The sequence below is a fragment of the Brassica napus genome, chromosome A7, assembly GCF_020379485.1.
Source record: "Brassica napus cultivar Da-Ae chromosome A7, Da-Ae, whole genome shotgun sequence".
NCBI classification, from domain to species: Eukaryota; Viridiplantae; Streptophyta; class Magnoliopsida; order Brassicales; family Brassicaceae; genus Brassica; species Brassica napus.
This window is the reverse complement of record NC_063440.1, coordinates 16,993,826-17,010,432: the sequence shown is the minus strand read 5'-3', so window position 1 is coordinate 17,010,432 and position 16,607 is coordinate 16,993,826. Positions and strand designations below refer to the sequence as shown.

The 16,607-nt window shown below is 33.8% G+C and overlaps 1 protein-coding gene across 1 annotated transcript; it reads right to left on the bottom strand.

Moving 5' to 3' along the window:
* Positions 1 to 7,924: 7,924 nt before the first annotated feature.
* Positions 7,925 to 15,488, bottom strand: LOC106355526 (potassium transporter 5). Its single transcript, XM_048737018.1, has 9 exons — positions 15,080 to 15,488; positions 14,639 to 14,722; positions 14,323 to 14,545; positions 10,814 to 11,062; positions 10,680 to 10,718; positions 10,006 to 10,266; positions 9,863 to 9,915; positions 9,541 to 9,655; positions 7,925 to 9,374 (listed from the first exon to the last, which is right to left on the bottom strand). The coding sequence occupies exons 1-9, from the start codon at positions 15,152 to 15,154 to the stop codon at positions 8,119 to 8,121; spliced, it is 2,355 nt and encodes a 784-aa protein (XP_048592975.1). The 5' UTR covers positions 15,155 to 15,488; the 3' UTR covers positions 7,925 to 8,118.
* Positions 15,489 to 16,607: the final 1,119 nt, after the last annotated feature.

Here is a 16,607-nt window from a genome sequence, read left to right as displayed (position 1 = left end):
GATGTCGCTAAGATGGAGCCCGGCGTGGGAAAGACGAGGCCGACGGTTAGTTCCCCTTTTTTGGTGATATGTCCTTTTGCATATTTGGTCTCTAATTGTTAGTATCATCACAGAGGTGGTGGAGGTTGAGGATGTGCGCGAAAGACCACCAGAGAGGCTATTTGCTACCGACCGGTTTCCGTGCGAGAGGGTGAATGTGTACTTAGCCGTAGATCGTGTATTATGGGCTACGGACGTGCTTGACGAAACCCAAATCGGAGATGTGCTGAACGGCACACCGGGGATGACGAAGCTGATGGGTTCATGATTTGGACATCTCTTCAAAATTCCTGTTTTAGACTGAATGTGGCGGACGTACAAAAGGCAGAACACGATTTTGAGGTAAGCTTACTTCTCATGTGTGTCCGTGTACATAGGATGTTAAGCGTATAAGTGTACAAAAACAATAGCGTACATGTGTACGTAACAAAAGTTGTGTACACGTAAACTCTGATAGTGGTGTACGCATGTGTACAAGTACTTGTATGTGATACTGTTTTTTTTTCTTGCAGCTGCTTGTCAAATCATTGATGGGGCAACGAGGAAAGGTGAGGTGTTTGGGATGAAGAAAATTTTGATAAAAATGTCTATTACATGCTTAATTTGTTGAAGGAAGGACATTACAATGATAGAGATTACGAAGGCTACTAGGGTGGGAGTGATGCAGTGGATCCACTCTTTGTGTATAACGAGAAAGCAAAGACCAACAAAAGAAAACACAAGGGTGGTGGTGGTGAAGAACACAAGGGTGTACAAATGAAAACACAAGGGTGTACAAATGATTTGTGTTCATGTGTACATTTTGTTTGATAGATAAAAACACATTAGAGATTTGCTGGGTTTAGTATCATTATGTACATTATGATATAATTAGTGAAAAAATTGAAATATACGTCTTGAGAGATTAAATGAAAAAAAACTATAATGTGAATAAGCAATGATTTGTATATTTGAACTGTTGGAAGATACATATGATTTGTGTACATATATACCCCCTGATTTTTTACGTACACACATGGTTGCATACAATGCTTCATAACGTACACATGTACACATATGATATGTACATGTGTACATGTTTACTTGTGTACATATGCATATTATTATGTACCGTGTATATGTAGAATGATATGTGTACATTATAAATCAGGGACCGAAGACTAGTGTACGTACACATATTGGTGTACATATGATTTGGTTTAACTAGATGTACACACGTTTTAGGCTTTCAAGTTTATTTTAATAGATGTACACACTAACTTGACAGCCCCATCATTTGTGAGATAACCGGTGGTGTTGTGAGTCCGGTAGCAAGCTCTTTAGTATTAGGAGACCAATAGCTCAAGACAGCTGAAGGGGGCGGATCGGTGAAGGTGAAGAAATTCTTCGTGACATTGTTTTGTAATTCAAGCAAGCTCATGTTGGGACGAACTGGTACAATCCTTGACATCTTTTTTTATCAATTGCAAAATTCCAGAGGGAGTCAGTGGAGGTCCATTCTCCAGGAATAACCATGTAGTGACCTGCCATGGCGGATCTGCAAATAGAAACATAAAAAAAAATTAGATTACAGCAACCTATTTGTTAAGGAGTTATCATTACGTGGGTTTTGAGAACATGCTAGAGTATTAGCAGTAGTAATTCGATGGAGATGGAGGTAGAAAATGCTTAACATTTGATTTGGAGAAAATCCAAACAAGAAAAAAGTGAATATCAAAGATGAAGAAGGATTTTATAGCATAATTTAATCTGGGCCGTTGGAATATAAAGTATAAAGTAAATCCAAAGGCTGGGGAGAGAGACAGATATCAATCTTGTCAAAAATATCAGATTTAATGTGGAGCGTCGATTGGAAATAAGGATGTGTGGTGTGTGTTTATTCCCGCTAAAATGCTTGTTTAGTTACACAGCTGTTTAGTTTCAATGTAACTAGATTGTTTGGTTAAAGGGAAGCTGTTAGGAGAAAGTGTGTTGGTAGAAGAAACTGCTCTATTATGTTAATAAAAACTTAAAACTGCCTTTGGGTGTAATATTCTCCAATTATAAATAACCTTGGTAAGGAAAACAATAACTATGACATATACATACAAATTAGTCAATGTATAAGACTGAATTTCCATTTTTATTTTTTGAACAAAAAGAAAAGAGAAATTGATTGAAATACAGTTATCACTTTTCAAAGATATATTCAATAAGAAATATCCTAACATTTGAATTTATGACTTAGTGATTATATATTGTTTATGTTTTAGTATTTAAGAGGTGAGATTTAGTTAGATATATATTTTATAAAAGGATTTAGTTAGATATGTTTTTATATACAATAACTATTAATTTAAACAGAAATATTTATTAGAATATTATATTTGTTAGTTTTGTCAAACAATAATTTATTTAAAATTATATTAACCTGTTTTTATGTTGGTCACTGTATATATATTTATGTGTGTTTTTGAAGTAATGACATAAATTTTGGAGAAAAGATTAATGTGGTTAAAAGTAATGTTATATCAAAATTGATTGGTTGTAAGTTTGTAACGAAGAAAATGCACATGTTCAAACTAGGGAGGACGGCGTAGTGAGGGTAAGGTGGGTTGGTAACTTGTTATCACCCACCGACCCAATTTGACTTTGCAGCTTTGCCATATTTGTTTTCCTTCTGTTCGTTTTAAAGTTTTTGTGTTTTTTTTTCTTCTTGCCAACACATTCTTAATTCTGAACTCTTGTAGTTTTGCCGTCTACTTGCGAACAAGCTCGTGAGCACCACACTTAACTTAGTTCGTTGTTTATTTCTTTTGTGATGTTTTATGTTCCAATTTGCTCTTAAATTTACCATTGTGGAAGGCGGTATTCTGAATGATTCCTACTTTACTATGAAATATATTGAAAAGGGTTTTGGATCTGCTCTCGTGAGTTGTGAATGCCCAGTTGCCCACTATGTTTCACAATTTTTCCTATTTTAATCTCTTAACTACTAACTTTTAACTTTCTTAATAGTGTGATTTATTTATAGTTTCTTCATCCATTTGCTAATAGGCCATTATGTTTCGCACCTTTTCCACGTAAGGAAAAAAGCTAAAACATCTTTCTTCCTTTTTATTTAGAATATTCAAAGAATTTGTTCGTAAAGTAAACTCTCCGTGGTAAGTTATTCGATTCTCACCTGTAGCCAACGCATTGAATCCAAAAAAAGAAATTGTAAACCTGTATTAGCATACGTGTCTATCATATTTTTATGCTATGAATGGTACTGCTGTATTGAGTATATGCATGAACCTTATTATTTTTATATAATGCTGTTCCATACAAAAACATATCCAAAAGAAAAAATGAAAACCTTATGTAAAACAAAATTTTCTAACAACTAACATCATGTTTTAAATATTAAAAAATAAAATTGAAACATAACCAAACTTAATTACTTTGTTAAAAATGGTACTAGAACAAATATCATATCATTTTCATAGAGTTTTTATTTTCCTTCTTCATTTATGTTCTTCAAAACATCTTTTGCTTTTGTCTTTTACGATTCGGTATGTATTACATCAAATATCTATAATATATACTCTACTCTTATATTTTCTCTAAGCTTCTGTTCAGTCCAAATCCGATTAACTGTGAGATGTGAGATACATCTTTTTGAGCATTTATGCATTTGCGATGGGTTTACCATAATAATTCAGTTGTGCTACCATTCTAAGAATGGCGGAAATATATTTTCCACTTCCTTGAAATTCTAAAATATTATATTTTTCCATCCCTCTAAAACATGATGGAGTATCTCTCTTTGTTTATCAAAAATTTCCTTCAAAGTTGACTAGAGCTCTATTTGATTTTTATGTTTGCATAATCATGCGATACATTTTATCCAGACGTTGTTTTGAAGAAAATCCTTATTTTATCTTTAGCCTCTACGCTCGAATCATTTCTTTCTCGTATATTGTAAAATACTTTTTCGACTCTAGCCATATTTTTGCATTTTGGTCAATGCTATGTAATTGGCTCCGATAATTTTAAGATATGGTAATTTGGAAACTCTTAATATTTTCTAAATCAAAACAATGACTTTTTCAGAATATAATAAACTTTGAAACAAACCATTTACATAAATTATAGAAGCTATGACTGAGAAAAAAGCATAGAAAAGTAATGTTACATTTATGATGAACTCTTTAAGAATATACATTTTCAAAAAAAAAACTATATATAACAGCAAATATTATTCCCTAGTCCCTAGCTAATACATTATTTAAAAAGTGATTTACCACCTATCCTTTTTACAATCATTTTCACACAGAAAATGACATGGTTACTAAAATTGATGACACGGCTTATGGCTAAATATGACATGGACAATTACATTTAATGTTAACTTATATTTTTGATAAACTTCTTAGAATATAGTGATAACTTTTATATTACATGTAATATTGATTTATTTTTGGTACATATCCATCAAAATAAATATATTCAAATATGACATTACACTCGTATATGTTACATCTGAACAATATCTAAGTCATCCACCGCTAAAGTGTAAAGTTCATCCGATCAATGAGTGAATTGACACGGTAAAATTGTAGAGTAACCGATAGATCTGATCCAGAAGCTCGCTGAGAGCTTGAGAACCGGTAAATCAAAGTCTAGAGGATGACCATCTATGAAGCACGGGGACGTCTGTTTAGGTGCCGTACCGGTACTGGAAACGTTTCGGGGACGAGTACTTCACGGGGACATCACTGGTACGGCTTGGGGACGGTTAGAGAACTTAGTTGTTGAATAAGACTAGTTTTCACGGGACCTAATGCTTGTGTAATTGTGTTTTAACTGTCACTGTTATGCTGCTTGATTGAAGTAAAATAAACTTGAGCCAAAACACTTATAGCTGGAGCCGAAGGAACAAGCTTTGGCTTGGAAGCCTCGTACCCATCAACGCCTTGCCCTCTTTCTCCTTAGAAATAGACTAAAGCTTCTTTCCTATAGTTTCTTTTTTATTTTTAGCTGGCAATATAGACATATTATAGTAAAGAATATATAATTATGTTAGATTCACTATATAATTTTATTATTTTATAAATATTTTATATTGTTGATTAGTATATATATGCCGTCTCCGTACCCATAATTTTTAAATTTTGTCATTTTCCGTTCCCGTTTCTGTCTCCGTATCCGTCCCAGTGCAACATAGATGACCACGAAGGAACAAGGATCAACCCGAAGAAAAGAGATTCAATGGTGGATGATGATGAACATGATGAACAGAGAGAGTTAGGGTTTAGAAGGTTGGTTTAATGTTTGATTGATTCTCCCGTAAATGATAAATATATTACATATAGTGTTTAGTAAGCCAATGAACTAAACCAAAGAACTAAACCAGACATTATAGAACTAACAAAAGGGATAGCCGGTTTATCCTATAACATGAATCCACAAGGAAATTTATGAGAGGAGATGTGACACAAACTGGCCCAGTCAATTCTTTATCAAAATCGTCTAGGTACAAAGATTGTCCCTTTTAACTAAAAACAGGTCGGTGTGGTTATGGAATATAATGCCTTTCACAATCGACTAGCCTTCTCATTTTCCACTGGATTGTAAGGTGCGGTTTTAGATATCTGTTACTATTTTCTCAAATTTGAGAGTGAGAAGCCATATGTCCAAATACATGCAGAGAAGATGTTAACTAAACTGAATGCCATCTTCATATCTCTACTTTCTCTTTTTATTTTGATTCTCAAGCTAGAACAATGGATGGGAGAGAGAGTGGATCTAAATGAAATCAAAATCCAAAATCAGACGCCAAGAATTCAGGTGAACATGGATAAGCAGAGATGTGAGAGACGTGACCAATAGCTTCTCAAACCAAAGCCAAAGAGATCAAAGAAGGACGATCGATATATTATTCACCACAGGCTATCTGTTTCTTTTTCAAATACAAGATGCTTAAGTTGAGTTTGTTTACCATTTAATTTGAATGGATGCTTTTTCAAATACATGTTGCTTGATTTTATCTCGTTTTGATGTGGAATAATTTGGAATGACTTATTCCATTAATTCCATGATTTATCTACCATTTTTATTTGAATGGAATAGAATACATTCCATCACTTCCACAATCATTCCCAAAATATACAAATAAAATCATTCCTAGACATTCCATCTGGCTTTTTCAAATACATGTTACCTGACTGCCTCTTATCTAGAGTTCTCCTTGGCAAATATTGCCATCATCAATCCTTTCTATCTACTCAAGCTAGCAAGAGCTCCTCTCATGGATGGAAAGGAATTGTCTGGGGAAGGGACCTACTGATTTCACATCTTGGTAAGGCCATTGGTAATGGTACCTCAACCAGAGTTTGGACAGATTCTTGGATAGACCCTAAGAATAATCTACGACCATTCGGGCCTTCTACAGAACATGATCAGGATCTCCTAGTTGCTGATCTCCTCTCTACTGAAACAAGGGAATGGAACGTGGCCCGTATTAAGGATATTCTACCGGAATTGTCTCACCTCATCCTCAAGATAAAACCAAGCACTTTAGGTGGTGAAGACGCTCTTATCTGGCCTCTGAATAATACGGGAGAGTACACCACCAAGTCTGGTTACTTCGCAGCAACCCAGTCTCTGCATAGCCCTCCATCTCCGTTTGATCACGATGATACCTTAAACTGGAGGAAACTGGTCTGGACCCCTCGTCTCTCGCCCAAACTTAAGCTCTTTTTGTGGAAGATCATTCATAATGCACTACCAACGGGCGAAAACCTCCAAAGGAGAGGTCTACTGGCTAACACACATTGTGCCAGATGCGGTGAGATAGAGACCACTTTGCACTTGTTTTTCAATTGTGAATTCGCACAGGAAGTTTAGGACCTAGTTCCTTGGGACGGAGGTTTCGACCCAACACAACCGTTATCTTTCGTCGAAGCTCTTATCCTCTCCACCACCAAACGCAATCTCCCTCCAACGGGGATCACAATCAACCTGCTCCCTTGGATCTGCTGGTTCCTGTGGATCAGCCGGAACCAGCTCACTTTTGAGAATCGACGATCGTCCCCTGCAGCTCTGATAACAAAAGGTCTCAAGGCAGCGCAAGAATGGGAACTCGCGCAATCCCCGACGGCTCCCACGCTCTCCAAATCGCATCCTCCGCCACAGTCGATGGATCTCTCTGACACGACAATCCTCTGCAATACGGATGGTGCCTGGAAAGCTGACTCTGTGGTTGCAGGATCAGGATGGGTCTTCAGAGACAAACACCAAGAGGTAGGGAGAGGAGGAAGATCTCACCATCACGTTGCATCACCACTTCTTGCAGAAGCTCTAGCCATTAGAGATGCTCTACTTCACGCCTTCTCACTCGGCTTCAACTCGATCTGGCTCCGTTCAGATGCTCAAGCGCTCGTCACGGTGATCACCACGAAGCTAAGACCGACAGAACTCTACGGAGTGTTGTCGGACATCGATTCGATCTCTTCCCTGTTTTCAGTCTGTCGCTTTTCATTTTGCCCTCGGGCCTCTAATGGGCTAGCGGACACATTAGCAAAAGCCCACCTTTGTATTGCCCCCTTGGGCCAACTCGTTTAGCTTCTATATGAATTCTATGTTGCGCAAAAAAAAAAAAAAAAAAAAAAAAAACATTCCTCTATAGTTTTGTTTAGGAATGAATGGAATGAATATATTCCATTTTAAATTAATTCCATTCATTTTATTTATCCATCTTTATTCCAATAATTTTATTTCATAGTTACAATTTACATTCAAATTAATCCTTTTCATTCTTTTTTTTTTACATTTTAGTAAAGCTCTATGACCTATCTATTTTTATTAATCTCATTTTCATATAGGTAAGGTCTTGTAAAGCTCAAATCTACTTGGTTCATGATTTCTTGCAATAAACAGTGTGACATTCACAGACCAAAAGATCACCATACACATACCATAATTAAAAGAAAGAAAAAACAAACCAAGCGTCGCTGAAACATGGTTACATGGAGAATTTAAGTCACATTGAACTTCATCCACACGTACAAATCACACCAGACAGTCTCACAAAGAAAATAGACGAGTTAGTGAATCTTACAGCTCATAAGTCATGCCAACCTTAAGAAGCTTTGACCTTGGAATCGCAAGTGCTTTGTCTCCTTCTCGGCAATTTTTCTTCAAGAAATTGTAAGCATGGTTCACTATGAACTTCTTAAACAGAGAAGAATCCTTATCCGCCGTAATTTCAGTCTCTCCCATTAGATAAACCATTCCTTTCTCTCTAGCTTTCTCCACCAAATCCTTCTGACTCTCCACGGATTGCACCTGCACGACCCTTCCCGACCTAATCTTGTCCGAGGAAGATGAATGCACAGACCCGATCCGCCCGGAGGAAGGGACTGAGTTAGACAATGGCACAAGTGTAGTCTGAACATTTGTTTCCTCCTCTTTCTCCGTCTCTTCCACTTCTCCTCCGGAAATGAAGTACTCGTGATGGATGAACTCCTTTAAGTAATGAACAAACTGGCGCTCGAACTCATCTGGCTCTTCGATATCTTCCTTGTAACCATACCTCACAACACATCGAAACATCCCAAAATCCTTGGGCTCCACGTAACGGAAAAAGAATCGTTCTGATGGTGTCACACGGCACACGGGAAGTGACTTGATGGATATCAAGACGAAAACCGTATGGACCGAAGAAAGATTTGAGATATAGTGAGAGTACAACGGAGTTATGCCGTGAACAAGCTCCGTGTAGAATAGAGCAATGCCCGGAACACGGTTTATGTCAGGACTTGTAGCCATTTGTATAGCGGTTTCACCAGAAATCTTCTCCCTAAGTTCGTACCGGTACTTGAGGACGTGGACGTATTGCCAAATCGCCATTACTGCCATCAAAACCACCGTTATTGCAAGCGGTAGATAACCACCGCTCGTGAACTTGTACATAACCGAAGAAAGGTATAACATCTCTATGGAGCCAAAGATGATCAAGAACATAGCGATCCACACTATGTTGGTCTTCCAAATAACAAGCATTATGAGAGTCACCATGAAGGTCGTGATGACCATGACGGTTACCACCGCGATTCCATAAGCGTGTCCTATCTTCTCGGTGGTCCTGAAGGCGAGAGTAACAGCCACACATGCGAGCATGAGGAAGTAGTTGATCTCAGGGATGTATACTTGTCCCTCGTACTTAGCCGACGTGTGAACCACTTTAACTCGAGGGAAACAACCCATACGTAGAGACTGCGAGATGACTGAGAAGGCACCGGATATCATAGCTTGGCTTGCTATAATCGATGCTGCCACCGCCACCACAAATGTTGGCCAGTAAAACGGATCTGTTAAGTTTCATCCAGTGTTATGTTGTTAGATATCTAGATTAAAACTGAGTAGGAATCGTCCTTTTCCAATTTATTTTGAGGTGCAAATTCATAAACAACCACTAAGAACACTGTTTGTATGCACTTATATATAATATGATGAATTAGTTTGAGATAAACAAACCTGGGATTGAGTCATAGAAAGTATTTGAAACGTTCGAACTATGTTTGGTCAGGTAGGCAGCCTGCCCACAATATATTGTTAACAGCGCTGGATATGCGATACATGAGAAACTAATCTGCAACGTTTTGTTTGGGAAAAATAGATTAGTATTATTAAACATCAAAAATATGTGTGATGAGTTTTCAAATCTATTTGCAATGAGTGAATTGGTCCAATTTCTCTTATATAATTTTCAGTTCTCAGTGTGATATATATGTCTAAAATATTTATGTTTAAGATATCCTCTTTACTTATATAGCAAGGGTAAGGATATAAAAATCACCTGTACGGCTCGAACACTGAAATGACCTAGATCAGCAAACATGGCCTCCGTCCCTGATTCAACAAATTACATTCAATCATTATAAAGTATATTTGATATTTGGGATTATATAATACATATACAATCGTTTTATGGATTCCCACCAGTGATGCAGAGGAAGACACCTCCAAGTGAAATCCAACCCTTTCTACCATTTCTTGTAAAGTAGTGAATAATATAGAGTGGATTAAGTGCTTTTAGGACGGTAAAGCCATGCTTGAACAGATTAGCGAGACCAATTCCAGTCAGAAATGTGAACCATAGAAGGATGATCGGGGCAAACGAGAATCCAACTTTATCCGTTCCAAACCGCTGAAATGCGAATAGTAGAATTAAGATTGCAACTGAAACACCAACGACCGTGTCTGCACATTACCATCATCAAATGCCATTAGATCACATTTATATAGGTTAAATTGTTACATTTGAATATTGTTAGGAATCATATACTACCAACTCAAAAACAACATCAATTATATTATACTCCCTCTATTCAGAAATGTAAGATGTTTTGGATAGTACACACTTATTAAGAAAATTATTTTTTACCTAGAAAATATCATTAAAATTATAAACTAAAAACTACTCAACCAATTACAAAATAGAACTATTAAATTTGATTGGCTACACAGTTTTTGATAAACTTAAAGTTACCTAGAAAAATGAAAACATTTTATATATTGGAACATAAAAATTATTATAAACATCTTACATTTCAGAACAGAGGGAGTAATATATCAATTAGAATATAAGCTAGAAGATGGATGAGTCAGTTTACCTTGTCCGAGAGATTTGATTCCGCTTACTGCTGAAAGTACTGGATCACGTAAAAAAATCATGAAATTTGTTAATTAATATAATTCTGGAGGATATTTTACCTCATGATGGTCAATTGTTTTCTTAGGTGCATACCTGAGATTGAAGGAGTAAGAATACCATCACCAATGACCATGGAGGTGCCCATAATAGTGACAAGGAAGAGTGTGATCTTAGCGAATTTGAAATTCTCGAGCTTCTCTTTGATCTTATGAGCTCTTCTGTGCTGTGTGTTTGGAAGTTCAAGTGTATAGTTTGAGAGTTCTCTATCTTCTGGCTCTTGGTTTGGGATAAGTCCCGTTTTAGCATACCGACATATCAATGAGTACAGTGCAAATGTTCCTCCTGCGTTCGCCAACTTTGTTATATGGGTTGACAGTTTGACATGTATAAATTTTCATGACACTTATCTATAATATCATGTCTTACTATGGTAGAAATAGTAAGATAAACACAAAACAGAGTAAAATACATTATCTAAAAAATTGCGAATTCTAAACAGTATTAATATTTGGTTATAATTGAAAAATTATTAGTATTACCATATCATTAGAAATAACAAAAAAAAACTACGGGTGTGACTGGTGACCAAAGGAACGATGAGAAACACTATGTTCCTTAATATTTCTTAAATTTTTTACCATTCATGAGAAATGTATTTTCCTTTGCATTACTCTTCGTTCCTTTGTTCGTAGAGAATTATATAACAAATTTATTCCTTTTTAATTTTGATAAGGAACCATCATTCCTAAAATTTTATTCATACTCATTCATTTCCTATCCGTTCCTATCTATGATGGTTACCGGTCACACTCATAATATATAAAAAGGTCAACGTGGTACTTGTACGAACTCTAGACGCGCTTTACTTGGGAACAAGAATAGTTTAGTCATTGGATCCTGCGAATCGCGTCACTTCGTATTATTCAATTTTACAACGTGCGACATCGTACAATTATTAGGACATACAAATATCATTTGATCTAGGGGACGTACACATTAAAAAGTCAATGGTAATATTTGATTTTATTTTTTGGAATATTAGAAATATAGACCAAACATTTAGCATAATTGTCTTTATAAGATAATACCGACAGAAATTGGTCCCTTTAATATAATATTTGATGAAAACCCAACATAGCCATTCATTTATCATTTAAAATACAATTTAAAAACTTATTTCTATATATTAAAAACTTAATTAAAATAAAACTAATTAAAAATTAAAATATTTGTATATATGGACATAAAAGAAGATTTTCATATATTTTTAATTGTATTGAAAATAATAAAACCAATTCAAAAATAATTAAAAATAAAATTTTCATATTGAAACTAATTTTCATATATATAAATAAAAAAATTAGATTTTTGTTTTTATATATTAAAAGTTTAACTAAAATAAAAACCAATCAAAAGTGAATCGATTTGCATATATAGAAATAAATAAATAAAATTTGGAAAGAAAATTGATTGTATCATATATGAGAAAAACAAATTGCATATATTTTCAAAGATTTGATCATGATTATATGTAGATTATATATTCTACTCGGGGTAGAAATAAGTCAGGGGTTCGAAATCATATTCTACTAATCTTCAAATTTTGAGTTGTTGGTAGATTGCATAATCCTGCAAATTTAGAGTTATAGACTAAAAATAGAAAATTAAAAAGAAATTTAGCAAACTTTGACATTTGTAGACTAATTATTCAAATAAAAGTATATTGTCTAACAAAGCGTAGAATTCAATTTCTATTATGTCATTTTTAGAATATAAAATCTGCTATTCTTAGAACAAGATTTGAAATTTTTATTTAACAAGTTTTAGAACCTAAGAAATACTACTACATTGATATGTGTATTTCTTCTATATATATTGTTCAAAATTTTCATAGTTTTTTTGGGTTTCTAAGCTATTTATTTCATTAATTTAATAAATAGAAAGAGCAATAAAAACAAAAATGAGAAAAAATTATTATCCGATAAGGATAAACATACTAAATTTTTGGTCATAAAAAAAATTGGTCATTATTTCCAATTTCTATTTTATTTTTAGCTACATATTCCCTCCGTTTCACAAATATATACTTTTTAATATTTTCACACATATTAAGAAAACACATTAAATTACAATAATAAATGTATCATTTTATGTAATTTTCAATTCTCAATAAATTTTAACCAATAGTAATTCAATAAAGTCAATTAATTTCTTGAAGTTTATAATTTTTTTCATAAAAACACACAAAAAATACATCATTTTGAAACAAATTTTTTTCTAAAAAGTCTATCATTAAAGAACGGAGGGAGTAATATATTATATGAAAACTATATCGAAGTTTTGATTATTGATTAACGTCTCTTCATAGATCCAACGAATCTTAATGTGGATCCAGTAAAAGCGCGAGCATCGTGTGCTTAATTCCTTTCTAGGTTAAAATATACCATTACTTCCTTTTTCACGAATTATAATATTTACATAAATCATGTTTTCATCGGTTCTATGATTCTATCATGTAGCAATATGATAACTACATTTTACTCCATCGATCATTAGTGAATTGACTCAATATTTTTAGAGAATAAGTGAAGCCGCACGTTACATTAAATTTATAAGATAAACACTAATCATACATATAAAGCATTCTTCCCAAACTTAAGTCAAATTTCTCTTTCCATTTCTTAGTTAAGAAGTTTTATATATGATTATATCTTTGTTTAACAAATGTTTTGATCATACTGTATTTTAAATTAAAAATGTAAATAAAAACTATAGTCTTATCTGATTCATTTTTAAATTGGAAAGAAAGTTATGTTGTTTTATTCTCTAGAAATTATTTGAGAAGTAATTTACAGTGTTTTATCAAACAATGATGACATGACTTGAGCTAATTTGATATGGATATTTACATTTAATGTTGATCTATATTTTTTGGTAATTTTTTTAAAACGTAGTAATAGCTCATAGATCACTATTAATATAATAATAAATAATATAATTGTAGAACTAAAAGTATAATATTATTTTACAATTTTAGAAATATTATTTAATTATTTTTTACAGTTATATTATTATATTACTAAAACAATTCTTCAAACTTTTATGCAATTTTTTAAAATTGTAATTTTTTTTAATTCCAATACCATTAATTTTTTAATATCTACAAATTATAGAAATATTTTTTTTATGTTTTGATTGTCATATACCTAACAAATTTGTTTCTTAATTTTATAAAATTTGATTATATATTTTAACCAAAATAAATAAATCTTTCAAAAGATAATAATTTTAAATATATACATATATATATATATTATTAAATATAAATTTAAATAAAAAATTATTTATTTTATCTTAAATTTTGCATATAATTAAATAAAATTTTAAAATTAGATATTGTAAGCAACTATTAAAATATAAAAATTAACAATTTTTTTTAATATATTTTAATTTTTTTTATTTCTGCAAATATGGTGCATGAAAACATCTAGTATATATTAAAAACGATAGTAAAAAAAAATTTCAGTCTGTGAGAAGAAAAAGGTTAAAACGACAATAATTTATATTGAAAATTAACCGTCTAAAAAAAGAAGAAAAAGTACCTTCTCCGTTATCGTTAGCCTGAAGGACAATAAAAACGTATTTGAGAAGTGCGACAAGAGTAAGAGTGTAGATGATGAGCGAGAGAACGCCGATGATATCATCTTTTTCATGGATGCCTTCAGTGAAAGTACTTGCATACACATATAACGGTGATGTCCCGATGTCTCCGTACACCACTCCCAGGCTCTGGAATGCCAAACTCATCGTCGTTCTCCAGCTCATCTAATTTCATTCAAAGTATGTATGTTTTTTTACATTTAAAGGTCATCCTATATATTCTCCATCGAACACGAAGAGTTATATTTAGATACATACCAATGAAGGATGACCAGTATTGGTTGGAGTTTTTCCGGCCTCTATGCTGAAGGAATCGGGCCGAAACAGTTTTCCCCATGATTTCTGATTAATAACCAAACAACAACAACAAACTGCTGTGAAATATGACACTCATGACGCTATAGAAAGACAATAAAACAAGGTTGAGCTTTAACCAACAGTTTCTTGGTATGATAACTATTCTTTTTGTCATCATGAAATCAAAGATGTTCCTAATCGGCGCTTTTGACTTTTTTAGCACCAAGAAAAATAAGGTATATGCTATTTAGATTATATACTGAATTTTTGTTTTTGGACAAAAAAAAAGATACTGAAAATTTGATAGGCACTAAACGACCAACTTAACCTATATAGAAGCAGTTATATAGAACCACAGAAAGAAGAGAGATCGTCTGTATTGTAAGCGAAATGAAATAATACCTTTTTCTCTTTCAACTTCTGCTCATGGTCATGGTTATTAATTTCATCATTTATTTGATGTTCCTCACCATCCATGTTTATGTATTTGTTTGTAATACTGTAACTCTTGAGAGAGATGGCTAATTAGATGCTTTTAGTCGGTTCTGTTTTAGTGGTTTTTATAGGAGTAATAGTATCTGACTTCTGATTAAACAAACACCCGAAATACTCATCCAGTGTAGGGAAGAATAGTTAGTTAATGTGGTAGGGACGCGTATCAAACACGTATTACCGGCTGTTGAAACTTCTAAACTATTTAAATATAAATTATATATTTTGATGCCAAATGTTTTAGGAACTAAACTAAAGAGTCGGACTATTGGTGATTTGGTGCAATAATTAATCGTTGGGTTAGGGGAACAAAATGAGTTTAAAGAGTTTTGGGTGTAAAATTTATGTTTATTGCATTGGAACCTTTTGCGTCTATACTTTTGGGATCTTTCTATTTTAGTGTGCATTTTCATTTTTTTTCCTGTGGCGTAAATATGATTAAGATGTTCCTATTCCGCGAGAGTTATCATATATACTATGGCTTCTAATGTTTTAATCTGTTCTGCACCGTACCACAATTAACAGTAACAAATTTTTTTATATATACCATATATTTATATTTTTTTATAACTGTTAGAATCCACCGCACTTGTAACGCTTATTCCGCACTGCTCAATCCGACGTTACCATTCGAAGCCTAAGATGACTTATGTTTAAAGTCATTAATAGTCGAATCGGATCTGATACCATTTTTAATGCTTCGACCATCCATAGCTAATGATTTTTTTACGCATGTTCACTCGATCCGTGGATTCCGTCCTTGTGCGACGAGTGATGCATAAATTTTTGGGAGGCTCGAGAGTCTTGGTTACTGGCCCTGCCTATACTATCACATGACCTTTTCCCATGCTTTGGCTTCACTCGTACGATATTGCAAATCAATTTTTGATTGGTAACACATATATTTTTCCATTATTACAGCTCAAACACGCTTAACTCTAAAAAATTTTAGGGATATTTGACCGAAAAAGTAAGTGCACTTGGTGACATAGGTAGCCAAAAAAATTCTCTTAAACCTTTCAACATATACCAAAAATTAGGATGTTCAATTCACCATCTCTCAAAGAAGGCAGTGTTTCCGTTGCACCCGAGGATAGTACCCAATGTTAGTTTCAGCCCACACAAGACTACCCCTGTATGGTTTCAGCCCTATTACCACCAATGCCTCGACCGCCCATGGCTAATGAGTCTCCCATGCCACTCAATCGGCTTGTGGATCTCATCCCATGCAACGGACAGTGCATTAATTTGTGGGAGGCTTGAAAGTCTTGTTTACTGATCATGCAATTACCACATGATCTTTTCCCATGCTTTGGCGTTTCGCATGATATCGAAAATCACTTCCCGATAGGTCAAACATCCTTCAACTACTCCAACTCAGACACGCTTAACTCTTGAGTTCTTTTAAGATGTGTGACTGAATATTTAAGTGAACTTG